The 27,279-nt window shown below is 43.8% G+C and overlaps 1 protein-coding gene across 1 annotated transcript; it reads left to right on the top strand.

Annotated features, from left to right (window-relative positions):
• Positions 1–40: 40 nt before the first annotated feature.
• dse (dermatan sulfate epimerase) lies at positions 41–25,990 on the top strand. Its single transcript, XM_084314826.1, has 6 exons — positions 41–210; positions 1,923–2,389; positions 5,704–5,957; positions 19,334–19,573; positions 22,593–22,800; positions 23,852–25,990. Exons 2-6 carry the CDS (start codon positions 1,971–1,973, stop codon positions 25,599–25,601), a joined length of 2,871 nt encoding a protein of 956 aa, XP_084170952.1. The 5' UTR covers positions 41–210; positions 1,923–1,970; the 3' UTR covers positions 25,602–25,990.
• Positions 25,991–27,279: the final 1,289 nt, after the last annotated feature.

The following is a 27,279-nucleotide window of genomic DNA, read 5'->3' as shown; positions in this document are numbered from 1 at the left end:
TCCCCAACCGCCCCTCCTCATCCAGCATGACGCTCCCTCCCTACACAGTCACATTCTCTCCGTGCGCAGTGTGGGACTTGGTTTCGCTCTTCACAACATTTCCAATAATCGATTAATGCCGCGAGGGACTACTTTTTCTGAAAGGGAACAAATGACTCGTGGGGATGTGACGACGAGTGAACCACACATCTGTGACGACCGTTTTGACAGGTAAAGAAACCCTTTCCCCTTCTTCTCTGCTACAAGCTTTTCATTAAAAAAAATATTAAAAAAAATAAACGTTTTGCTTATGCAGTGTTGGTATTAGTAAAGAAAATAACAACAGGATAACAACAACACAACATAGTAACATCACTGATTCAACTACACTTCAATAACCGGAAAGTGTTTACGAAGAGGGGTAAACGTGAAATGTGCGCCCCCCAGTATAACAACCTAGATAAAATAATCACAGAAATGGTTTAAGTCTTCAGCATGATATTGAATTGTGCCTATTGTGTTCCTCAAGCGATCGATGAATAATAGGAGTCGCAATTCGCACCCACAACGCAGGCATGTATTTGGAAGCTGGCGCTGGAATGCCTGTTGTGGCGATATAAAATGGTTTGGTGGTTGACCATGTAAGTCCTATCATTTAGGTTAGTGTGTTGCGAGAGTTGTGGAGAAGTGTCGAATAGTCTCGCCGCCTATTATAGGTTATCGAATTAATTTTGAGTTTAACTTTGAATAGGTTTGAAAATCACTAGGCTCTTTATTTTAAGGCACAGTGGTTATGTACAGTATGGTACTAGGCCTGTTACTGAAGTTGTGGTCAGTTACAGTAGGTTTTGAGTTTTAGATTAGCACTGTTAGTATCTATAACCATGCCTACATTAATTAAGAATAGCAACGAGTGGGCCTGCGTTGTAACAACAAAATATGAACCAGCTTCCTGTCATACATCGGGAGTCATCCATGTTTTCTTGACCATCCTCCAGGGTTAGTGCTGGTTTCATGTGCCCTTAGCCTGGAATGTGACACCTCACAAGGTCAGATGTCATGACCTGAACATCATCAGGAGAGGGTCTGAAATGGAATTGTTCCAAACGGCGTAAACATCAAAAGTCCAGCATGTTCTCTTCCATTTATCAAACATTAACACTCAATGTTACTGAATAAACTACAGTGCAACTCATGCCATATGAAGGAACCAGTCTAGACGGCGTTTAAATCACTACCAAATGGTTTTCCATCAGGCCATTGCCAAGAGTTCCAGTAAGGTCATGGAATTAACTCATGTTCGGAGAGCAGTTGATGACTAGCTGTCTTGCTCCAGAAGGTCACATTGTTTCGTTTTTGGAAATCACTTAAAACAGTCCAGTAGACCGGATCAGGCTAATGTTACTCAAGTCATTTCTGACCTCCGTTGTGCTGTGTACCACATGTCTGCCTATGGGGGTCGTGCATGGCTACATTTGCCTGACACACTATTAGACCGATTAGGCTTGTTATTAAATTGCCAGTATCACACTTACCATGGTTGTGTGTTGTGATAATCTCCAAATCTTTCCAGTTATACAGACAGAGAGAACAAATACTCAGGAGGGATAACGGTGGGTAGCATCTCCCTTGTTGTAACAAATTATTAAATGTCCCACTTGGTAATTATAGCTTTTACAGAGCATGGGAGGGAAAACAATAATTTAGCACCTATGCACGTTCCCTCTTGTCAACAAAAGGTGATTCCGCTTGATGATAGTTACAGCACATGTATTGTAAGTTGTTCTGGTTGTGCTACCAGAACTACAACAGTAGGGGAAGCCATCATGATCAGGAATACAGCTGTATCTAATTATTCTAGGAATGCAGGGGAATTGCTGGGGAGAATATGGGCCGGCCTTCTCAAAGCCTCCCCCCCCCCCCCCCCTTACTTTCCGTCTCAGCTGAGCTCCTTCGGCTGATGCCACAGGCCCCCCCTCTCTGATGTGAGGATGAGAGCCTACACCCGTGGGGCCCCCACAGTCTTCTTCATAGGTCTGCTGTGGCCCCTGCTGGCCTCGGCGGCGGGGGAGGCGGACCCCAGCGAGGGGATCCCCTTTGTGGGAGGGAACTACGATGGCCACCCCATGCTGTACTTCGGCCAGGGCGACGTGGAGGCCCTGCAGGCCGCGGCGGCGTGGTCCCACCGGGACATGGCCGGGAGGATCCGCGACGCCGGGGAGACCATGCTGGAGCGTCCCGAGGAATACCTGCCCCCCTGGAACCCCGCGGAGTTCAGCGCCCGCTGGAACGAGGTGTACGGGAACAACCTGGGCGTCCTCTCCATGTTCTGCCTGCTCTACCCGCACAGGGCCGGGGCGCTGGACCTCGCCAGAGACTACATGGAGAGGATGGCAGCTCAGCCTAGTTGGTATATTTTCTTGTCTTTGTTCCTCTTATTATCTTATGTGTCCTCCACTTCCTCACTACAGGTCCTGCCAGATAGACAGCTATAGTACAGTGTACTGTGAAGATTAGGGATATCAATCAATAGTATGTGGCCCCGTGGGGCTCAATGGATTTTAGAGTGCGTTGTTCTCAGTGCCAGGGTTAGGTGTTTGATTTACACCGCCCATCATTTAAAGTAATGTAGTCATTCAACTGTAAAGCACTTTAGTACGTGTACTAAATTAGCACTATAGAAATGCAGCCAATCCATTATTATTATTATCACAATAAAAATAAATCACTGCGGATACCGACTGTGAGTTCCAAGTAAGTATCAGTTGCTTCTGATTGCTGATCCGATCCATTTACTTATATTATTATATACTTATATTGTATAATACCTATATCGATATATTATTAGGTTGGTGGCTTTTGACAAAGGTGATTGGGAAAAATGATCTGATATCGATACCCGGTTTTAGCCCAGCATCAGCCTGATATCCGACACCACTTTTAGCAGTGCACCCCGGGTGAATGTACAGTATATGGGAAAACAATGCTCAGCTTCACTACTTCCCCCTCAGCTCTGTAAACTGAGCCACCTTCTTCCGGATCATCTTTCGCTCAAGTCTGTTCTTCTCATTAAAGGTCTAATAGTGGACAACTATGTGGAAAGTTTACAGATGGTGCCTGATATCTGTATCCCTCCTCCTCCTCCTCCTCCTCCTCCTCCTCCTCCTCCTCCTCCTCCTCCTCCTCCTCCTCGTGTGCCCTCTGGGGATTTAGCACCACTTCTTCTTCTAACCTCAGAGGGCCTTTTAGTCATATCCCTCCCTCTAGTGTGTATTACTGTATCGTTTTTTCACCGTTCATTTTTTCACAATAGCCAGAGCTGGTGGAGATGCCTTGTGGTCCGATGAGCCTGTGGTCCTGCAGGAAATATGTTTAGCAGCTGTTTGAATTCACTGCTGAACATGCCCCCATTCAAAAGGAAATGAAATGGTCAGATGTGAGCTGAAGGGCCTACTGCAGTGTGATGGAGCACTCTCAGAATTGAGACCCCAGCTCTGGGCACTGGGTGCTTGAGGAGCCCAGTCTGTTATATATCACCTGCATCCCACGCTGCTCTTTCTCTTAAAAGTAGGATCTGACTTAAGTTACAGAAATAACCGGCAAAGCCAGATGAATCCAAGATCGAAGCCCAAAATCCAAACAATGGTAACGGTTATGTAATAAGGATGGGCTCACATTTGCAGCCAATCTCCTGCTCTTATTCCAATACAAGTAATACTCGAATGAATGGGCCAAAAGTTCCATAGAAACGCAATCGCAAAATTAAACCATATTTCCCGGATTCTTTAAAGGGACAACGTTTGTTTGAAATCTTTATTCACCACCCATTAACACGGCAAAGGAACATTGCCCTGAGGATCTTTCTTCTATTAGGGATTATTAGACAGACGGCAGAGATGGGAATCGAGAACTGGAACCGGTTGGGAACCGGTTCCTAATTGTCCGATTCCTGGAATCGCATGCCTCCGTGACTATCGATTCCTCTTATCGATGCCATGTTTTTCCGACAGTTGCGCATTTTAAAACAATAACGTTAGCGCCACGCATGCAGCCATAGCAGACTATTTGATTCCTTGACTAGGAAAACTTAAATGAAAACAAATGCTTTCACTATAAATATTCTCCCATTTCATCCATTTTAGATGATCACAATAGACTGAGGCTGCAGCTAGTGGTTCTCGCGCACCTCAGGAAAATCCTTTCACGCTAGCACAGTGGGGTAAACTGACTCAGGAAAAGGTGAACAAGTGTCACTAAATTTGTAAGGGCTCGAAATTGCGACCATTTTGGTGGGGGCTCAACAATAAATGACAATCAGAAATGTCAAGTTGCATGTTGTTATTCTAACCAGCTTAGTTCTGTTGCATTTCCAATTTATTTATTTAAAATATAAATGTATCAGGAATCGATAAGGGAATCGACAAAGAATCGGACCGATAAGCAGAATCGATAATGGAATCGTATCGATAAAATCGTATCAATTCCCATCCCTAGACGGCACTGCATCAGAGCATTCATCAGACATTCCTCATCATCATCGTCAAATGATTCCAGTGCCACCGCTAAGAAGTGAAAAGCCACCAAGCATGTGTTTTCACGTATAAAGAGCACCCAGTGTGAGTGTTCTCGTTGCCCACACTTTCATTATGGCTGCTGAACCTCACACAGCTCTTCAAAAGTGGCTCCAGGAATCAGTCAGCTGTGGTCTCCATGACCTTCAATTATGTCTCCCGACAACTTGTGGCAAAGAATCATATTCAGACAGGGAAACTCCAGTTTGTGGCATACCGGTCCCCTAGTTCTGTGTGTAAACAGAGAAGTGTGATTCTGTGTGCTTTGGCTATAATGGATTATACAGTGCAGCAGTGACAGAACTTAATAACTTGCTCAGTGGACCAAAGTGAGGATCCCTTTTATGTTTTTGGTTATTACATGACTTGTGTATTAATTTAAAGTGAACTTCAGTAGCCTGTTTGATGTATGGAAATGACATAGCAACATCAAACGAATGAATCTATGCCAAAAGGGGTAGCGTCATTATCTTTGATATGTCACGTGTGCAATTAAGGCATTTTAAGAGTTATAAAGTCGAACAGCTGGTACAAGTTGGAGGACTATTTTGGAATTGAAAGTGCTGAGTGTAAATATTCTAGCTTTATTTACAAGAAAACATTTGTGAGGGAAAGTGCTTATGACTGCTCAAAACATGGGTGTTTAAATTCATCACCACACCTGAAGTCAATTGCCCTGTAATTACACAGAGCTTTTCAAGCACGCCGTGGTAGCGCATGCCTCGCTGCTATTGTTCGACAACAATTTGTAAACGCTTAGAAGAACAAGGAAGTCAGCTTTCTTAGGTGTTAGTGACTCATAAAAATTATGCTTTCTTGCATATGCTACACTTTTAAACTTCTTTTCACACAGCGGGACATGTTCTTGACTCAATTACCATTATCCTTAAAATGCTAGCTAGGTTTATTTTTTTTTCTTTCTTTTGATATTTAAAAGGCAATTAGAAGCTTTGGCAAAGGCTCTGAGAAACATTCTCTTTTCCTGACATGACATTTTCCAGAATTAGATTTTAAAAATAAATTCTGTTCCCGCCTATATTTGAAGATGGATTTATTGCTTTATTTCGCTTATTCTCAATATTTACCAAGTGCACTAAACGGCCTTGACTGCTACCCTTCAGTAAAATCATTGCACGCCGCCTGCTTCTTACAGGTTGGTCAAAGATGCTCCTTGGGATGAAGTTCCTCTGGCGCACTCTCTGGTCGGCTTCGCCACGGCGTACGACTTCCTGTACGAGTACCTGAGCAAGGGGCAGCAGGAGCGCTTCCTCCAGGTCATCGGCAACGCGTCCCGTCTGATGTACGAGAAGTCCTATGTCCGCGGCTGGGGCTTCCAGTACCTGCACAACCACCAGCCCACCAACTGTGTGGCTCTCCTCACAGGCAGCCTAGTCTACATGACCCAAGGTAAATAATATCAGTGATGCGTGCTGTTGTGGAATAATTCAAATGAGCCATGACGGTGAACTGTAGGAATTAACCCTTTCACTGCCACACGACAGAAGGTTAACCCTTTACTATCACACAACCAACGGTCGACCGGCTGTTGTGTGGCAGTGAAAGGGTTAACATTCTGTGTATTGTCGCAGTGAAAGGGTTAACCGTTTGGTAGTGCGGCAGTGAAAGGGTTAAGACGTCAATTTGTATATGAAAATATAGAACAGTTTATTTCTGCGGGCCACAGAGTCTGACCAGAAAGTGAGAAAGAGGTCTGGTCAGACTTAACATTAAATACATGATTGACATAAAGATGAGAAGAATGAAAACAAAAGACGGGTCTAGGGGCTTTGTTATGTATTCACACTAGAACTGGAGAAACTGGAGAATAGGCCAAATGTCATATCTCCTAAACCTTGGCTGTTGTTTATAAGAACACCATCAGACTGTAACCTAGTGTCTTTGCCTAGTCAGACTAGTTAAAGCTTTGTACAGAGAAATATGTATTTAACACAGAAACTATATGACATATTACAGTGTTTTTACAAACGACTATCTTGAACTACGAGCAGTACACTGGTACATCATCGCTATTGCCCATTCGCCTGAGGGAATTTCCCGTTTGCGAAACCTATTTCTGTGTATTTATTATTTTCAAGTTTCATCCAGTCATTTCAGACTGTTGCCCCTTTTGATGAGGAGCATCTGGTAATTCACAGGTTTCTTGATGTTAAAATGGAATGGTACTCCAGTATAAACGAGGTATACCTTTACGACAGCTTACGGTACGCAACGTGCAATTCCAAAAGCGTGGTCTTTACCACCCTCATTCCTTCTTGCATGAATATTCCACGAGATATCCTTGGCAACGTCGTTCTCCTGTCACTTTCTCACGTTTAAATCCCCATGTGCACGTTCAAAATGAGCTCTAGCTCCATTATATGACGTGAGCGAGGTGGGTTCCTATAGGGGAGACTTACCAGCCTCTTTTCCCTGAGGGGGGAGAAACATTCCTGGCTGGAATGTCAGATCAGTCGGCCCGGGGTTATCCTCCATAGCTGCACTTAATCCCTTGTAATTGTTTCTCCAGCACAGTCTCTGCACTTGACTCTACCAACTTTTATACATTGAGGTTTCTCTTTCCACTACAGAGTTTCCTTTGTGAGAGGCGTATGGTTAATAGACCGTAGGCACCAATGAGTATTCCTTGCTTTTCAGGAATTATTCCTCTTTTTGCTTTTGTGTTAATATCCTGAACCAAACATGTTGTGTTGTAGACTAGGGGAAGGCCGTAAGAAGGTGGGTCTCTTATTTCCAGCAGGTCCTGCGATACAGCTTGGCTTGCTTACAAGTACATTTTCTTGTTGCTGGTACAAAAGATCAGGTCCTGATGTGAACTAAATGGGCGCAGACCTTTGGAGATCACTGTGGTCGCCGTGGTTTTCTTTGAGGCTTTTTTCTTTTTATGATGACAAGGAGAGGGGTGCAAAGAGAAAGGTCTGAGAGAGTTATAGCGCCTTCTTTTTTTTTGGTTTTGTTTCAAGTTGTTTGCTTCGAGCCAAGGGGTAAAAGTGAACAAAAAGTTTGTTCCACCTTGGCTTGGCCCACAGGTTTGGTGTTTTGGTGCGGACTTCATTTGTTGAAATTAAGACATTTTTACAAGCGGGCATCATGCAGGGATGATCGTTTTACACTAAATGGAAGTGACAAAATAACATTAAAAGATTGCTACTAGGTTATTTATAGTGACAAAAAAAAAAACGTTAATTATCAGCCTCTCGTTCTTTTGAAAGGTTAATTTAGCAGACATTGAGGCATTTCACTGTGTGGAGCCCATGAACTTGTTTTAATTTATTTTTTATTATCTGTTTCCCCTTTCTTTTTCCGTTTTTCTCCCATCCCAATGTTAGTCGTTATGCCAATTTCCAATCCCCTTCCTGGTCGCTGCGCACTCTACCGCCTACCGTCGGTCTGGGAGGGCAGAGACTCGCATGCTTCCTCCGACACATGTGTAGCCAGCCCACCGCTTCTTTTCACCTGGCAGCGCGGACTCCCACTGGGAGAGTGTAACGCGTGGAAGGTCACACTACCTCTCCCAGATCCTTCCCTTGCTGTGCAGGCGCCCCGACCGAACTGTAGGAGTCGCTGTTTACAACGACCAGGACCCACCCACGCCGGCTTCCCACCCGCTAACACTGCCAATTGTGTTAGTATGGACGGTCGGCCAAGCCGGAGGCACCACAGCCGGATTCGATCCCACTGGCTCTGTGGTGGTAGACAGACGCTTAGTCCGCTGCGCTACCCGGCCACCGGAGCCCATGAACTTAATGCATTTTATTATCTCCAATTCATCATTATTTTCCTGTGCATATGTATGGCATTACATGCAGATATTGTTCTATCAAGGTGTCTTTGAGTATGTGGATATTTGCCTGTGAGGTGCTGCCAGAAATTAGGAGTAAAACACTGACTTCTTTTCACATTCGTATTCGTTCCTGTGCCTTTGTATCCTCGGAGGCCATGCGCTGTTGACATCCATCACTGGGGTACCGCTCCCTGCATGAACTAGAGCTAGTTAATTAGAGTGTTTCCTCAAAGCAATTGTAGACTGTACTTCCAACCACGTATGTCCTAACATAAAGGCACATCCATACGCACCTATCATATTTCATGTAGCGGTGACAGATGACGTGAAAAGGGTTATTGTATGGGCAGAGCTTATAGGCAGACATGAATCGGATAACTAGAGGATAGGACAGCCAGCAGATCAGCTCAAATGCATTCCAGATGTAGTGTGCATGTTGGTACTTGGTGGCCAGAGCCGTAGTTGGACAGAAACGCGTGCCGTTACCCAGAGTTCAACTGTGGTTAACCTTGGGTCCTTTATCTGCCCTGTCTGGCCATTGGCCACCCACACACACTACGTATTATTATTATTATTATTATTATTATTATTATTATTATTATTATTATTATTATTATTATTATTATTATTTATTATTTATTATTATTATTATTATTATTATTATTATTATTATTATTATTTATTATTATTATTATATTTGAACAATAATATCAAAAGCACCTCTTTTTGAATCTCATACACACACAGATATGTGCTTATCATCTTTCAGGAAATAACTCATTCAGTAAGAACATAAAAATCCACAAAAAGGTCTTGATTGACCCAACTGACAACTAGTTATTTAGTTATTTCAACTTGCAGTCCCTAGATTTTGTTTTAAACTGCTTTAACTATACTCGTGTTTTGTCGCCAACGCTTTGTGCACCAAAAACTAGTTTTCTCATTTTTAGATCCTTTGATCTTTTTCCTTTGATCCCCATTCTAAACACTCGCTCGGAGCTGCCTGTGTCTCCCTGGCATCGCTGCCTACGTTACAATGACGATCGAATCCCGCCAGGGGGCAGTATCACCTACTTTTTGAACTGGGGATATCAGTTGTCTTCCAGTACTGAGTTACCTCCGGCTGCTTCCCCCTCAAAGTGGATCAGGACATAGCAATCGTCTGAGATTTGATGCCTCAAACCTATTGTTTCCCGTATGATAGCCATGCCCAATATACACAAGTAATTGCGATCGTGATGGGACAACTGGGATTTATTCATTTTGGAGTACCTTCTGACTGAGGTAAGGTCTATTTTAGGTAACCTGCTGGTCTTTTTTTAACCTAAAACATGCTTTGGCTGGCGCCATTGAGTAGAGATGGGAAAACAGCGTGACAGTCAATGAACAGCTCAGAACACATGCATTAACTCATTCTCTGGCTATGTGCTGCCACACATTAAACCAATGGAGTCGGTCACCTTGTTTGCAGGGCTATAACTATATTCTATATTATAGCTATGGATGCAATACTATGGCCCATTTGACATCGCGTATCTATCGTTCAAGATGTGAAAAAGAAAAAAAAAATTCCATCCATACATTCCCGTTTTATACCGTGGTGAATATAAGTATGGCTTTAGAGCGGTTTAGGGTAATTCCTGGGAGGCTAGTAATAGCCCGCAACGTATATTATACTTAATCCATTGGCATTTCGTCCCTACACACGCTACAGTTAAAAATTCAAATGCATATGATCTGTATTATGTTCCATCATGAATGAATGAAAGGGGGGGGGTTCTGATTAATTGATTGTCAATAACGGCATTCGTTAGTACAACAACATACGCTGATCAGGGCGATGGCTATGAAAACAAGGCACAATCAAGCTGAGATTTACTCTTACCTGTGGCCGGTGGGATTCCAAAAAGAATATTCCAATAATTTGATTGCCATCTGGTAGATCGTATGTCCATTTGGCCTACGACACATAACCCACCACAGCATAATGAATCGGGGGTCCCGAAAACGATTCAATGCGATCGGGTGAAGCCCTAGGTTCACGTTATTAGAAAAGTCCGCCCGGACCAATATAATCGACGCACAGCCCAATACTCAGAGTTTCAAAGGAAGTGCAACACCGGCCGCATCCCACCAGGCGGCGGTATTGGACTTTTGCTACCTCAGACTCATTCCCTATGATAACACCAGGCTCCCTGGATAGATAATGAATGGAAATAGCGAATAAAAGAAATAACGATCAAATAACGAGTATACTCGTTGTTGGCGTTCAACGATTGGCGGCCAATAATGAGTTTAATCGTTGGCAGAGAGAGTTAACACTTTGGTTGCCTAAGGTTAAATTAATGATATACCATAGATTGCCAGCGCTATTTGTCTATGGAGAAAGTCCCCTTCTTTGCAGGGCTATAACTTTTTAAATTCTATTGCTACATTGCCATTATTAGGGCCCATTCAAAGTCCTATATGTATTGTTCATTGTGTAGCAACGTTAAACTTTTTCATTCACATATTCATAGTAAAGTATGGTCTAATGTATAAGTATGTTTTCATCTCTTTCTGCAGCTTTCTCCAGAACGTGATATATAGCCCCAAATGCATTATATTGATGATGAAATACAGTTTGATGGCAATCAGCGCGATATAAAAAATTCCAACTAGACGTACTTCTAGAAGTTACTACACGTCATCTGATGTTGACCGGATGGGCGAGGGGGCGTTTATAATTCCGTGGGCAGCGTTATACCAATCATCTAATGTGGGTCAAATGTTGATAATATCAGTTATTATCGAAGACGGTAACGTTACACGCTGAAACTCACCCCAGTCTCTGCGCGCCGTTGGGCGATCATCGTCGAGTAGAAATTTTATCATTATGGGATATATTATTACCCGGTCCATCTCCAGCTTGTATAATGGTATATACGTCCAAATCATGTTGTTTATCGAGTTATTGGCAATCGATCGCTATGTAGTGTGACGAGCTAGAGTCACGGGACATGTACCGAGTGGCCGGAAGCAATACGGACGTCTAGCAAAACCTCTACTGCGCTTCCTGTTAAGCGGTTGCGCCGATCGGCCACCAGATGGCGCTCCTGAACCGCCAGAGAGCTCAGTGGGTCCTGCTGGTGGATCTCAGGCCAGCGGAGGGACATTATGAATCCGATCGCAGATTTTTGAAATATTGATATAAGGACGCTGTACAGCGTCCCCCGGCAACTTTAGCATGGCCAGCAAAGACGTGAGAAGACGTGTCCCGGCACCCAAAGTGTTAAACTGAAATTAAACAAAGAAAAATCACATATCAAATTGAAATGAATAGAGATGGTATTAACCCTATATAGTTGAGGCAGTCACAGAATTTGAGCAAAAACCAATAGAAGCCTTGCATGGAATGTCTTTCTTCCAGTATGGCTGCCTTTAACCATTGGTAACCACTTTCAAAAGAAAATGCCCAATTCCTGTGCTGCGGTAGAGTTGGAAAAACACTGGAAAAGCATATTACTGTTCTACTGTGACATATTTACAAGGTCCAGTAATAAGACACCACATTATTATGTTGATATATTTCTCATGAATCAACACATAGCAACGTTGTTTTGCACATGGCAACTGTTGTCTTCCATTACCTTGTACAAAACAATGGCTGCTATGTTACAGGCAGTCATGCTCTGAAAGGAGAACCACACAAACATTTGCATTTGTTAGCAATGCCAGTGGAAGTGAATGGGGGCATGAAGCACGCTGTACATACTCTACTCCAGGGGTGGCCAACCCGCGGCTCACGAGCCGCATGCGGCTATTTGCCCGTCAATGTGCGGCTCTTCCATCCATAAAAAAATAATAATAATAATAATTTTTTTTTTTTTTTTTTTTTTTAATGGTCCATTTGCATGTTCTTGGTATCTGAATCTAGGGACATATATGGATCAGTGTCAGAAATAGTGTGTCTGTTACTAGGCTTGAGTAAATTGTAATGAATCAACCAAAGGAGAATATCAATTCTATTTAAAAAAAAAAATTATCTTTGACTGTGAATAACACCATGCTAAAATTGACCAGACCTGAAAAATCTAAGCAAATGAATAAAGGGAAGATGATTAAACAGAAGGTTTTGTAGACGGTACTGAATTCTGCCATCTTTTTTATAATGTAAATTTCTCCACCATTTTTCATCATATTGCAACACCGTTTTTTGCAAGACGTTTCTACTTTTAAATGTACTAAAAAGTAAAAGTAAAAACCTTTTTTTATTCCGGGGCAATGACATTTTCCATTTCGTCCTCTTCATCACTCGTACTATAGTTTGTGGCCATCTTCTGTAGCTTGTCACTCTGACTGTCTATTCTCCCGATAGCAGGTGTTTAATCAAATATCCCCGCTTTCTAGTCCTGCACAAGGACCAATCAGCATGGATATGGGCGGGTTCATTTTCCATTGATGGAGATTTGATTGGCTGTTTTTAAATAAAATAAATAAAATTGCAGGAATAATAACGTTAACGTTAGTTCGGCCAGAGAAACAAATATACTAATTAAAATAGTTGGATCTGCGAGATTTGTACTTTGTAGGTCTGCATTTTGTAATTGAGTAAAAGTACAAGTATACAAACCTAATAATCCTTGAGTAAAGTACAAATGCCCAAAAACAGTACTTAAGTATTGTAATTACTCAAGTACTTTACATCCCTGCAAATCGGATAGCCTTCTTTTAAAAAACTTGGACTTTCCCTTTAAATCCGAGCAAGTGGACTCCAATTACACTCCAAAGTGCAATGAATCGTCGCCTTAGTGAAAACCACTTAAAAGACCGGTGTGATTAATTGCCTTCTAGCGTTTCCTCATCACTTTCTTTTCTTTGATCCGAGAGCAAACCAAAGGAAATAAAAGAACAAAGTCAAACCCTGAACTACTCCGAAAGGATAGATTCCTTTTCCCCTTGACCTTTGACCTCTGCAAGGACTAACTAGAGGAGGGTAGAGCGGGGGTTCTGAGGAGCGGGGGGGGCCCGGCAGTTCCCAGCGCTCGACGTGTGGAGCACTAATGCGTGCTGATAGGGGGCTCCGGGCCCCTCTGCTAGTCAGCACCGTCACAAGCATGCCGGGGCTGCGCAGCATTATCCCCTCTGCTAGTCATTAGGTAAACTAGCCACATCATTAGGCTCCGAGAGAAGGGAGGAAATCGGGAGTAGGCGAGAGAGAGAGAGAGGTGTGTGTGTGTGTGTGTGTGTGTGTGTATGTGTGTGTGTGTGTGTGTGTGTGTGTGTGTGTGTGTGTGTGTGTGTGTGTGTGTGTGTGTGTGTGTGTGTGTGTGTGTGTGTGTGTGTGTGTGTGTGTGTGTGTGTGTGTGTGTGTGTGTGTGTGTGTGTGTGTGTGTGTGTGTGTGTGTGTGTGTGTGTGTGTGTGTGTGTGTGTGTGTGTGTGTGTGTGTGATGTAGGTCGTCTGGTATGCGTTTCCTTCTCATGTGGGTCCCAGGAACATTTAGCTCAGTCAGATGTGTTGTTAGTGTTTTGTAAGGAGTGTGTACTCTGTGACACCGGGACAACGCCGCCTGTTTGCCGTTGTGTAATCGAAACGGTATCGCCGTTTGGAAGGATCCAAATTATTATTATTATTCAATTCTGATAATTGAAAATACTAAACGGCAGTCCAGAGACTTCGCCGGTGTGTTGGAACAAGGGAGGGTGAGCGGCACGTGAGCACGGTAGAGGTTGCTGTTTGTGTAAATGTGGTCTTTGTGTGCCAGGAGTCCCTGTTTGATGGTAAATACCTGCTCTGTGTAGACCGCACCGGTCCTCCAGGCCCAAACCAAACACTGGAGCGTACGGCTCCGGTGGGCGGGACCAGTCCACATGGGCGGGCGCCAAGCAGCCACCGCCGATGGCTCGGGATTCCTCAATGAACTGTGGCTGGAGTGTTTATGTGGTCACTCGCTCTCATAGTAAACTCTATGTGTGGGATCCAGAGAGAGAGAGAGAGAGAGCCATACATGATGTAGTATGGTACAGAAGTATCATACAGTACTTTCCATTCCCATAGCGACCGGTACATGTTGTTTGTGTGGAAAACGTAGTTTATTTCTAATTGCACAACGGGTGGTTCCAGCTGAGCACTATTCATTTGTCAATGATATGTTCCAAACGATATGTTGTCACCGGGTTTAGGGTTAGCAATCTTTCTAGCTTTCTCCTGGTTTATATTCTTACCCTACCCTGAAGGAAACCTTTCCGACGGTGTATTTAAAAGGTGTAATATGCGAGTGAGTGTGATTATGGGTACAATCTCCTTGGCTGTGCCCTTTACCTTGTTGCATCTCCATCATATAACCAGTAAAGAACACACTCTTAAGGTGTTATCGCTAATAGTAAATGAGAACATTTGTCAAAATGAGGAAATATAGGACTGCCTTAACCTCTTGTACCGGCCGAGATTTATTTCACGTCACAAATAGATCAATACAGTCCGTATTAAGTTATGTTGAATGAATGAATGAATGAAAACTTTATTTAACAGATTGCAGAATGGGTACAATACAGTACGGCTCAATACATACAATTGTTAAGGGGATGCAGACCTGAGAAAGACGTTTGTCTTGTTTCCATCAGGGTCCCCCATTTTCAATTCATATAGACATATATGACATACATGACATACAGATAGTCAGTACTGCTACATCTATACATTTATGACATACCAGATTTGCAAATACAGTACTGTTTGTGATACAGAAGGAGTCAAGAAAAGGGAGTATATACATTTGACGTAGAAACTGTACATTGGAGGTTGGGTGGGGGGGGTTGGGTACATTGGGATATTGACAACCATACTGGGTAATTTACATTGGAGGTGGTTGGGGGGGGGGGGGGGGGCGGGGGGCATACTGTATAAACAAGTAACACTGTACATTGAGGGGGGGGGGGGAGGAGACACTGTACAAACAAACACAATTGTACATTGACCTATTGACAAAACCATACTAGGTAAATGACTGTACATTGGAGGGGGTTGGAATGATTGGGTTAGGATATTTACAGGGGCCAGTGTTGAATTGCAGTCTCCCGTAGGTGTCCCTTGAGAGAGGTTTTGAAAGTGGGTAGTGATCCACATTCCTTTACAGCTTTGGGTAGGGCGTTCCACATTGATGTGGCATAATTGCGAAACGTGTTTAGTCCCTTATTTGAGCCGAATCTGGGTTTGACATGATTTGTGGAGCTCCCTCTGGTGTTGTGATCGTGGTATTCACTGACCTTTGGGAAGTATTTTGACATGTACATGGGTACCTTGGTCGTGTAGTGTATCTTGTAGACCAGGCCCATTGCAAGTTGTTGTACTCTGTCGTCTACTCTAAGCCATCCTAGGTTGTCGAAGTGGGCAGGGGTGAGGTGGGTTCTAGGAGTAAGGTCAAGCAGTAGTCTGACCAGTTTGTTTTGAGATGTTTGTAATTTTGTTTTTAGCGCCTTTGAGGTGCTTTGGTACCATGAGGTGCAAGCATAGTCGTAGTACCCCTGAATGAGTGCTCCTGCCAGAGTCTTCAGGGTGTTCTTGTTTACCAGAGAGGAGATCCGGTACAAGAATCGAGTTCGTTGGTTGACTTTTTTTATTACATTGGATGCCATTTTGTCACAGGAGAGATTAGCCTCTAGGATGGACCCCAGGTAGGTAATTTCATCTTTCCTTGTGACAATATTGTCACCCACTGTAACTGAGAAGCCGTCGGTCTTGCTGAGTTTGTTATTTGAACCGAAGAGAATGGACTCTGTTTTGCCCATGTGTAATGATAGTTTGTTATCAGCGAGCCATATGCAGATTCTGCCTAGTTCCGAGCTGAGGGTTTTTTCAACCTGTAACTTGTTCTTGTCAGAGACCAGCAGGGCTGAGTCGTCCGCAAACAGGAACAAGTTGCAGTCACAAGCTGACGACATGTCATTTGCATAAATTAGGAACAGTAGCGGTCCTAGTATGCTTCCTTGTGGAACACCACAGCTCACTGTGAGGGGGGGGGATAGGGTACCGTTTACCTCCACCATCTGTTCCCTCCCCTCATGTTGCGTTTCTTTTTCAAATTTAGCCAAGAGTAAAGACCCCAACCCTATCAAAACAGCAATCAAAGTATATATTTGCAGCACTACGTTTGTTTAGCAATGATTTTAAGTGTTATTAGCTAAATATGAGCTTATAGAAGCGAGGAGAGGAAGCCGTCATGAAATTGTTGTAGTCCTAAGAAAGAGGAGACCCAGGGCTTTCGTAAAACTACACTACCCAGCTCACACCAGCCACATAGAAACGTAGTCCAACCATTTTTCTTTTACAAATATTGACGTGAAAATCGTGTTTATATATGTCCACAACGCCAGATTACCACCCACGACTTCCCTCCCGCTAACTCAGCCAAACGAGTTAGTATGACGATCGGCCCAAGCCGCAGGCAATGCTGACTCCCGGGTTGAACAAACCTCAACGTTATTGCCATAAAATACAATGTATATTGTTTCTTTACCTTCGTCTGTGAACGTCTAGGAAAAAAACACGTCGCAATCTGGTAACAAATGGCGGAGCTATGGACATTATACAAAAAGTAACTGTACTTACAGTAGATTTAATTCACGGTCTTTGCTGCCCTGTAACGGGCGCCTGGTGGTACTAAATCCAGAGTCAACCATTGGAAAGAGGAGATTTGGCCATAATAAGGTAATTTATAGGCCTGATATTCTGCTATATTCATATTTCAAATTGCATGTGTCCGGATGGCAAAATTCTGTACTGTATCTACAAAAAAACCTGTAAATCATCTGCCCTTTGTTCATTTGCTTAGACTTTTAGTACACTTGATCTCAAGAAGGTGCTGAATGAGCTCAGCTAAAGTTTTTACTTTTGGTCAATGTTAGCATGGTGTTATTCACCATCAAAGATGGGAAAACAATTTGTTCATTACAATTTACTCAAGCATAGTAACAGACACAATATTTCTGAATATTTTCTGGGAATACATTCCCTGAGGTCCATATTATGTCCCTAGATACCAGGAACATGCAAATGGACCTTGTAGAAGTGGAGCAATCTTCCATTTACTTGGGTATGTACTTTTAGGCAAATATTCTGAAAATATGGCTAGGGCTTAAGAGGTTAAGGGGTATACCACATTGTGTAGAGTACAACAGGGACATCTTCTAGCACACAATGCTTGTTGTTCAGTTAGGGTGTCGCATAGCTCCATTCTCTGGAAAAGATCTGCATGAGTGACAAAACACATACTGTACAGTAGGGCTGCTCGATTATGGCAATCACGATTATTTTGATTGATATTGAAATCACAATTATTAAACACGATTACGCATTGATTTGAGAACATTATGTGACGCCGACTGAATTTGTTTTACCTTTCTTCTTGACCAAAGACTGTCCCTCTCTGTCATCTTCTACAAGTTACCAAAGACATTTCATATATTTGAAAAATAAATTTTCAAATAACTGGAGAAACACACCGTGGCTCCCTCCTCCCTCTCAGAGATGACACTATCTTTTGGGCTTGGGGGGAGGGGCAGAGCGCACCGTCATGAAGGAAGGGTGCGCTGCATTTACAACACGAACGAAATGACAAAATGAGAGCTACACGACATGCAAGACCCCCCGCATTTCACTGTATGCTTGTATGCCATGACAAATAAAACTCTTGACTTGACTTGATGCAGCACAATAATAGTTTTGTTCTTGTTTATTTTGTTTTCATGATCGTAGGAAGCCAAAATCGTAACATTGAAATTGGAAGTCGATCAATCGCCCAGCCCTACTATACAGAAGGGTAGTTTTAGGAGAATATTTAGGTTCCACCTCTAGTGAACACCCCTCCACCAAGCTGAGCTCGACTCTCCTCTGCTTACAGAGTGAATTAGCTGCCTTTTACTCCTCCATCAGAGCTGTGTAAGAAGGCACTTCCAGTGCCACTGGTTAACATGGTAAAACGTGGTTGAATGCCACCACCCACTTCAATGATAGCGTTGTGAACGCATACTCTCTCTCCTAAATTATGGCTATGTGTCTAATCTGCCTGTCGTTTATCAATGACTTGTTTGCAGTCAACATTGTCAAAACGGATTGTTTTTTTATCGGTTCATTTTTGTTTTATAGCATTTTGAAAAGCCCTCGTTTTCAAGGAAAATATATAGATTCCGTGATAAACAGCATTTATTGGAATATTCTAGAATACACAAAAACGTTGTAATTTTTCGGCCTATTTATGAATCGTTTTCAAATAAACGCTAGATTATCGATAGTATATGTGTACTTATGCACGCTATAGAGGCGGGCTGAAAAATCGACTCTCATTTCCTCATCAGGAATCACCGCGCACACACGCATAGGGCAAAAGCTTATATCTCCGTGAAAACGGGTCTAATTATCCTAAGACTGGTCAAATAAATTCCTTACCTGAGATCAGATGTTATCCAAAAAGATTATTCTAATTCCTGATCGCCATTCCAAATATCGATCATGCTTATTGATTACAGCGTTGGTACTGTAAATACATAATCCACGCTGTTCTGAGGGCCGGCGATCACTTGGTCTCTTCAGATGCCTTGACAGAAAAGTTAAAATGAGGAAACTGACCACTCCCCCTGCATCAGTCTGAAGTAATGGGGTGCAGTTACACAGGGAGAGACGATAGGGGGCGGTATCTTCCCAATTGAGCTCAGAGAGACTCTGCAGCACTAACCCGAGGCTCGATTGATGAAATATGAATTCAAATCGCCAATTAAAAAAAAAACGCAAACAGACGCTATATAGCATCGGGGGCACTCAAAGGTCGGCATGAACTAACGATAAAAAGCGTCTGTGGCAACCAAAGTGTTAAAGATGGAAGTTATTCCAGGTTACACAGATAACCTGCATCAGAGCTGTGTAAGAAGGCTTAAAGAGGGAAGTTATTACACAGATGGCATTCCTGTGTCCCAGACCAATCTAATTGAGTCTCTCTTCTGTTCCAGGTTACCTGCAGGAGGCCTACCTGTGGACCAAGCAGGTCCTCGCCATCATGGAGAAGTCTATGGTCCTTCTGCAGGACGTGACGGACGGCTCGTTGTACGAGGGCGTGGCCTACGGGACGTACACCACTCGCTCCTTGTTCCAGTACATGTTCCTGGTGCAACGCCACTTTCAGATCAGTCACTTCGACCACCCGTGGCTCCACAAACATTTCGCCTTCTTGTACAGGACTATTCTGCCAGGTGAAATAATATTTAATATTTATTTAGTAATAGTAATAATAATAATTCATTTTATTTATATAGCACTTTTCAAGAACCCAAAGACGCTGACAATAAGCAAAACAAAGAACAGAGAAACATAGAACCACTGGGAACAAGCAACAGTATGAATACACAAGACATAAAACCACAAGTAACAAGCAACAAATACAAAAGCCAGTAGGGGAACAATCAGGGAAGTAAGGAAACCGAGGGGAGGGAGGGGGTGGGCGGGACTGGAGATGGAGAGAAAGTAGGGAAGGGGAAAGGGAGGTGGTAGGTTGGAGGAGGGTGGTTATGGGTAGGGAAGGTTGTATGCTTGGGAGAACAGGTAGGTTTTGAGTCAGGATTTAAAGGTGGAGAGTGAGGGAGAGTCTCTGATAGTCTGAGGGAGGGTGTTCCAAAGTCTGGGTGCAGCTCGTGAAAATGCTCGGTCTCTGAGCGGTTACTAATGCATTGTATTTAATACAGAATTTTTCAAGATTAGGGGGTGCTGCAGCAATCTAAATCGAGACACCCTTAGATGTTCCCACCATTATCGAGCATGGTGAACATTGGGGTTCAATGTAATGCACCATTAAGTAGACAAAGTTAATTTGGTCAAGATTTGACTGCTGAGTATTGTAGTTACTTACAACATACTTACATTCATATGACGACTTTGCCTATACTGTATGTCAGGGTGACGTATATCCAGGGGTGTAAAGTACTTGAGTAATTGTACTTCATTACAATACTTAAGTACTGTTTTGGGGGATTTGTACTTTATTCAGGTATTATTAGGTTTGTATACTTGTACCTTTACTCAATTACATTTCAGAGAAAAAAAAACATACTTTTTATTCCTTACATTTAAAATGCAGACCTACAAAGTACAAATCTCGCAGGTCCAACCATTTTAATTAGTATATTTGTTTCTCTGGCCGAACTAACGTTAACGTTATTAATCCTACGGCCGCACTTTACAGCCAATCAAATCCCCATCAATGGAAAATGAACCCGCCCATACCCATGCTGATTGCTATCTATCAGAGGAATAGACAGTCAGAGTGACAAGCTACAGAAGATGGCCACAAACAATAGTAAGAGTGATGAAGAGGACGAAACGGAACATTTCATTGCCCCAGAATAAAACTTTTTTTTTTAACTTTTTTAGTACTTAAAGGTCCCCTGTTTCTACAAGTAGAAACTTTTAAACGTTTAAACTTGTACTCAAGTGTGTTTTTAGCCAGATACTCTGACTTTTACTTGAGTACGATTTTGAGACGGTACCCATACTGTACTTTCACTTTAAGTATAATTTCTGGGTACTTTTTACACCCCTGCATATATCGTATAGAGTAGCATTATATGCTATATTCGGGGCCTGCGCCGCCGCACACATTTGATCACTTGCTCCGCCTGATGGATATATTTTGGCAGCAGGGTGAGAAGTGAGTCAGCTATCTGTGAGTAAGTGTTTATCCAGTAGTGAGCGGCTGACACACCTGGCCGGCACCCAGTCTGCTCTCCGCCGGGGTTTTGCCCGTCTGGTTGTAGTAGATCTGGGCATGAAAAACAGCCTCGGGGGTATTAGACTACCTGCTGCATTTAGATAGTGGCTTCTCCCGAAGTCCTGATATGGGGTGTGCATGCCTGCACTTGTTACCTCCCTGGATCCCTGGCAGAGCTGCACCGAGGCTGGCGGGGCTCCATGCTGGCTGCCCTGAAGGGCCTGTCTGAAGGTCAGGGGGAGGGCAGCAGTGGAGGAGGCCCCCCCCAGGTCAGCCATGGACATTTCACAGCCCTCTGCCAACAGGTTCTGTATTGTGACGGCACTGCTGCATTCAGAGAGCACTTCTAATTACATCAGCCAGGAGCCTGAGATCCAGAGCTACAAGGCTAGCTTTCTCTCCCTGACAGGCAGACAAGGCCAGGTTATCCTGAACTTTCGTGTGTGTGTGTGTGTGTGTGTGTGTGTGTGTGTGTGTGTGTGTGTGTGTGTGTGTGTGTGTGTGTGTGTGTGTGTGTGTGTGTGTGTGTGTGTGTGTGTGTGTGTGTGTGTGTGTGTGTGTGTGTGTGTGTGTGTGTGTGTGTGTGTGTGTGTGTGTGTGTGTGTGTGTGTGTGTGTGTGTGTGTGTGTGTGTGTGTGTGTGTGTGTGTGTGTGTGTGTGTGTGTGTGTGTGCGCGTGCGTACACAAACACACGACAGAGGTTGCATGTAACTAGGACCATGGTACCATTTTGGGTCTCGGTTGACTTGTATTGGACTTGGGTATCACCTCCAGTCCTAAAGGCATGTGCTTGTTCAGTGTCTAACCACGCATGTGACTGGAATGTTGTAAATAGACATCCTGGATACAAGCGAACCACATGTGCATGTCATGTCACAATGCTTTGCTCCTATCCTGAGCACAAAATAAGGGCAAAAGGGCCACCACCGTATGAATGTGGTCAATATTTGATCTTTTGTCTATTGTTAATGTTTAGGCTCACAGATGATACATTGTGGTTAAATGTTTACTACCACAACTAGTGTTTTGAAGAAGAGTTTCAGAACTCGACCCTGTTGCTCATTAATTATAACCAAAAAGTGTTTTGTTTCCAAGAAGTTGTCCTCATAGAGTCATGCCATATGTTTTGGGAACTAGCACAAGCAGTCCCATATTATGGACATAATACCAGTTCATCATTATGTTGTTGTTTTTTAAAACATTTTAGTAGACAACTTTTTTTGTCTACTAGCTATGTTGCCTTAGTAGTCCATGGTGTTTTTCTTACTCAAAATGTAATCTACTGAAAGTTTTTTCTTAAAATGTTTTTTTTCTGTAACTGCCTTTTTGCATAGCACCATCAGCATGTAAGCTGTCAATTCCTATTTGCTCAACATTAATAATAACAATTTCAGGTATTCCTGTTACAAAGCTATATGAATGGCCTCTATTGACGTTGCTCTCTGCCAGTGTTTGAACTGTAAAATAATCTACATGGATCTCTGGCCTTTTGGCTGTTTTGTCACCAGGGTTCCAGAGGACTGTTGCCATCGCCGACTCCAACTACAACTGGTTCTACGGGCCGGAGAGCCAGCTGGTGTTCCTGGACCGGTACGTGATGCGGAACGGCAGTGGGAACTGGCTCGCCGAGCAGATCCATCAGAACAGGGTGACGGAGGGGCCGGGGCAGGCAGGCAAGGGCCAGAGATGGTGCACGCTGCACACAGAGTTCATCTGGTGAGTCTTACCACCGGGCCTCTACCTGTTCTCAGTCCCTCCACACTTTCCAGGGATCACAGGAATTAACCGGACCCCCTTGACCCTTTTAGGTGTACGGTTTCTTTTTTTCTTCTTTTTTTTTATGTTTTCTCTCAGAAATTCCGTCCTGCACACATTTCAATGACTAGCCGTCGTTACAATCAATCAATAGAATGTTCCGCTTTCAAAATTCGATTGTGTACATGAAAGGGGTCATATTTACGAGCTTGCAATTTTGCCTAATCGGCACACTGATGTGATTCTCATGGTCATGGTTTAGCCACCAAGTACCTCAATTACCCAGACAATTTGGTCAATAATTGCTAATCGCAGCTGTCGAGCAACAGTCGTCACTTGACAGACGCTTTTCACATGGAAAAGCATTATGTACATTACTGAAAAACAGAAATGAATCACGGTGGCAAGAGGCTACTTACTGCACCAAAGGTGGCAGCAAGAACCAAAGTGAGCGCTGGATTCAGGGAGGGAGAGAGGGACATTTTGAGGGAGTTTTATTGACCATAAAAAAGAGACTAGAACAGCATTCCAGTTCTACTTTTTAATATATTGCCACATGGACGTTTTGGGCAAGACGCCCTTCCTCAGCATGCACTCCGACGATTGCATTCCAGTGGAATCGGCGGAGTGCACGCTGAGGAAAGGCATCTTGCCCGAAACGTCCATGTGGAAATATATTATTGGAAAGTGGAATTGGGGTGCTGTCCTAGTCTTTTATATCATTCATTAGATTGAGGATCCAGCACCTATTCTTGTAGGTTTAATCCTGAGTTGAGTGCATTGTTTCCAGGGACCAGCTATTTTTTTTACTGGTGGGGTGGAAAAGGAACACAATTTCTTTGGAAAAGCTGCTGCAGGAGTCCGAAGAGATAATGAAGAGGTCTTATTACAGTCTTATTGCAGTCTTATTGCAGTGAAAAAAGGTTGGCTAATATGAAGGTTTTATATTCCTATTGTGCGTTTGCTATATGACCAGCTCGATTTCTGACATGGCGTTCATTTCATTCTACAGGTATGACCCGAGCCTCCTCCCTAAGCCGCCTCCAGACTTTGGAACCTCCCAACTCCACTACTTCGAGGACTGGGGAGTGGTCACATACGGCAGTGCTTTACCTGCGGACACCAACCGTTCTTTCCTCTCCTTCAAGTCGGGGAAGCTGGGAGGACGCGCCATCTTCGACATCGTCCACAGGAACAAGTACAAGGACTGGATCAAAGGGTGGAGGAACTTTAATGCCGGCCACGAGCACCCTGACCAGAACACATTCACCTTCGCACCCAACGGTGTGCCTTTCATCACAGAGGCGCTGTACGGTCCCAAATACACTTTCCTGAACAATGCGGTGTTGTTTGGCCCTGCCGCCTCGGCGAGCTGCTTCAAGCCCTGGGACGGCCAGGTCACGGAGGCCTGTGACTCCAAGTGGCTGAAGTACAAGGTGGGCCTGGCGGCCGACGCCCAGGGCAGGGTGGAGGCCGCTATGGAGAGGCAGGGGATGGTGTTCATCCGCGGTGAGGGCCAGTCGGCCTACAACCCGGACCTGAAGATCAGGAGCTTCCAGAGGAACCTGCTTCTCCTCCATCCTCAGCTGCTCGTCCTCGTGGACCACATTCATCTGGACACAGACAGTCCAACCAGGGCAATGAGCGCCTTCTTTCACAACACAGACATGCCGTTCCAGGATATAAAGGTAGACGGTGTACATGGAGCATTTGTCAGACACGGGGAGGACTCGTATAAGATGTTCTGGATGGACGACACAGGCTCCAGTAACAAAGGGGTGTTTGGGTACTGGAATTATCCTCGTGGATATCCCTATAATGGCTCCAACTTTGTGAATGTGACGATGCCACTAAGGTACCCTCACACCAGGGTGGCCTACATCTTCTTCGGTCCCGGGGTGGATGTACAGAGCTTTAGCCTGCGCGGGGACGCTCAGAGAGTAGACATTTATCTGGCCACTAAGGAACACACATACACCATCTACCTGCTGACCGGAGAGGTGACCAGCAAGCCTCTGTTCGCCATGGTGCTGGTCGACCAGAAGAAGATTGTGTTCGAGAAGGCGGCGGCGGGCCTGCCGGACAGCTCCCCGGAGGAAGTGGACGAGTATGTCAACGTGGTGGAGGACAACCTCCAGCACGCCAAGCCCGTCTTCCAGCAGCTGGAGCGGCACATCCTGGGGCGGGTGCTCAACACCGCCAGCTTCCGCAAGACCGCGGAGCGCCTCCTCCAGTTCTCGGACAAGAAGAAGACGGAGGAGATCATCGAGAAGATGTTCGCCATGTCAAAGAAACAGGGCAAGGGCAAAGGAGGGAAGAAGGTGAACCTCGGGGACAAGCTCTCCGAGAGCCTACCTGACATTTTTGCACAGATTGAGGTGAGCGATAAGAAGGAGAGGCAGAGGACTACAAAGCGCATATACGAGGATAGTCCAGAGGAGGGCAACGGGGACTCGAGGGCCTTCGTGGATTACGGAGACAACCGCAAAAACAGGAAGGGCGGCTTCGTTAAGGGCCGAAAGTTCAAGGAGGTTCACATGGTGGCCACGGCGGGAAGTGAAGGTCTGTCGGCCACGGCCTCCTACATCAGACTATTCCTCATTTTGAACATAGCCACGTTCTTCTTGCTGCTGGCCGTGTTGTTGACACGTTTCCAGAGGGGTCGAAGCCTGCACACCCAGCGATGTTTCTACGCAATCCTCCTCATCGACAGCTTTATCTTACTGTACCTCTATTCCTCCTGTTCTCACACACAGTGTTGACGTTGTCGAGGGATCGTTCCATCCACCTCATTCTGAGCCAAGTCTACCTTTATTATGGGTGTCCAGGGAAAAAGAAAAAGAAAATTGATTCCAAATAGGAATTGATAGATGACCAAGATTAAACCAGACCACCTCTGACATAATGAATAAGCTTCTGTGGAGCTATAGAATTGAGTCAGTGCTATGTTTGCCCAGTATCGTATTGAGAAATCCTGCCTTATATCAAAGATCTCAAGGTTAGCCACTAAAATGCAGACATCCTCTTCTGTATTTGAGATTTGACTTGCCGACATAGTTCTTAGGAATACATAGAAATGTATATATGTGAAAACAAGATATATTTTTGTGGTGTAATTTTCTACCCTTTGTAATTAAAATTGATTCATACATAGGTGTGAACTGTTGTTCTTTGTTTGCCTCACATAAAATGATACTACTGCCATAATCCAGGGCAACTCTAGTCAACTGTCACTCAATAGCTGCACTGTAAGTAACTAAGTATTTTTACTTACGTACGGATGTGTACTTAAAGGGGCACTTAACCAAAAACAATGCTTATTTATTTAGCACATAATCTCACACACATCCAAAAACTTGAAACAGTTTTGCACACGTTCATTTAGTTTGACAGTTATTGAGTCCTTGTGCTGTGTTAATTACAGCTCAAATTATTTATAAGGTAGCAATCCCTATAAGACAAGGTATTGCTATTTCTAACAGCAGATGCAATGTCCCCGATGATGTCATTAGTGGTCATATTCAAACGTACTATATTACTCTCAATAACTAAATTAATGTTTGCAAAACTGTTTTGAGTTTTTGGATGTGTGTGAGATTATGTAGTGCGTGCCCCCTTATGTCAAGAATACCTCTATTGCTTTGTTTGATTGATTGAAAACTATATTAACATATTGCAGAATGGGTACAGTACGGCTCAAACAAACTATTGTTAAGGGGATGCAGACCAGAGAAAGACTTTCGTCTTGTTTACATCAGGGTCCCCCAGTTTCAATTCATCATGACACTTATGACATACACGACATACAGATATACAGTACTGTTACATCCAGATTGATTGATTGAAAACTTTAATTAACAGATTGCAGAATGGGTACAGTACAGCTCAATACACACAATTGTTAAGGGGATGCAGACCAGAGAAAGACTTTCGTCTCGTTTACATCAGGGTCCCCCATTTTCAATTCATATAGACATTTATGACATACACAACATACAGATATAGATATAATAATCTAATCATGACATACAGAGATATACAGTACTGTTACATTTGTGACATACAAGATATGCAAATATACAGTACTGTTAAACAGATCCTAACATAATTGCGGAACGTGTTTAGTCCCTTGTTTGAGCTGAATCTGGGTTGGACATAATTTGTGGAACTCCCTCTGGTGTTGTGGTCGTGGTATTCACTGACCTTTGGGAAGTATTTCGACATGTACATGGGTACCTTAGTGGTGTAGTGTATCTTTTTTTTTTATCTACTTTTTCTCCCCATTTTCTATTTTTCTCCCTTCCCCAATTTCGTATTGTCCAATTCTACCCTCCCCTGTCTCGAACGTTGTTAGGCCATGCCTCCCACAAGCCGGCTGCAATGTGGACGAAGCCTTGCACGTGTCCCCTCCGGTACTCGAGGAGGCAGCCGTCGCATCTT

Source organism: Notolepis coatsorum (genome assembly GCF_963971535.1).
Source record: "Notolepis coatsorum genome assembly, chromosome: 5".
Taxonomy (NCBI): domain Eukaryota; kingdom Metazoa; phylum Chordata; class Actinopteri; order Aulopiformes; family Paralepididae; genus Notolepis; species Notolepis coatsorum.
The sequence above is the reverse complement of the archived record's forward strand: the minus strand, read 5'-3'. Positions and strand labels throughout refer to the sequence as shown.

Bases quoted from the DNA above. Each gene is read 5' to 3' on its own strand.
- dse (XM_084314826.1), top strand. From the start codon at position 1,971: ATGAGAGCCTACACCCGTGGGGCCCCCACAGTCTTCTTCATAGGTCTG. The intron at 2,390-5,703 runs GTATATTTTCTT...TGCTTCTTACAG, and splicing joins ATGGCAGCTCAGCCTAGTTG to GTTGGTCAAAGATGCTCCTT. The intron at 19,574-22,592 runs GTGAAATAATAT...TTTTGTCACCAG, and splicing joins GTACAGGACTATTCTGCCAG to GGTTCCAGAGGACTGTTGCC.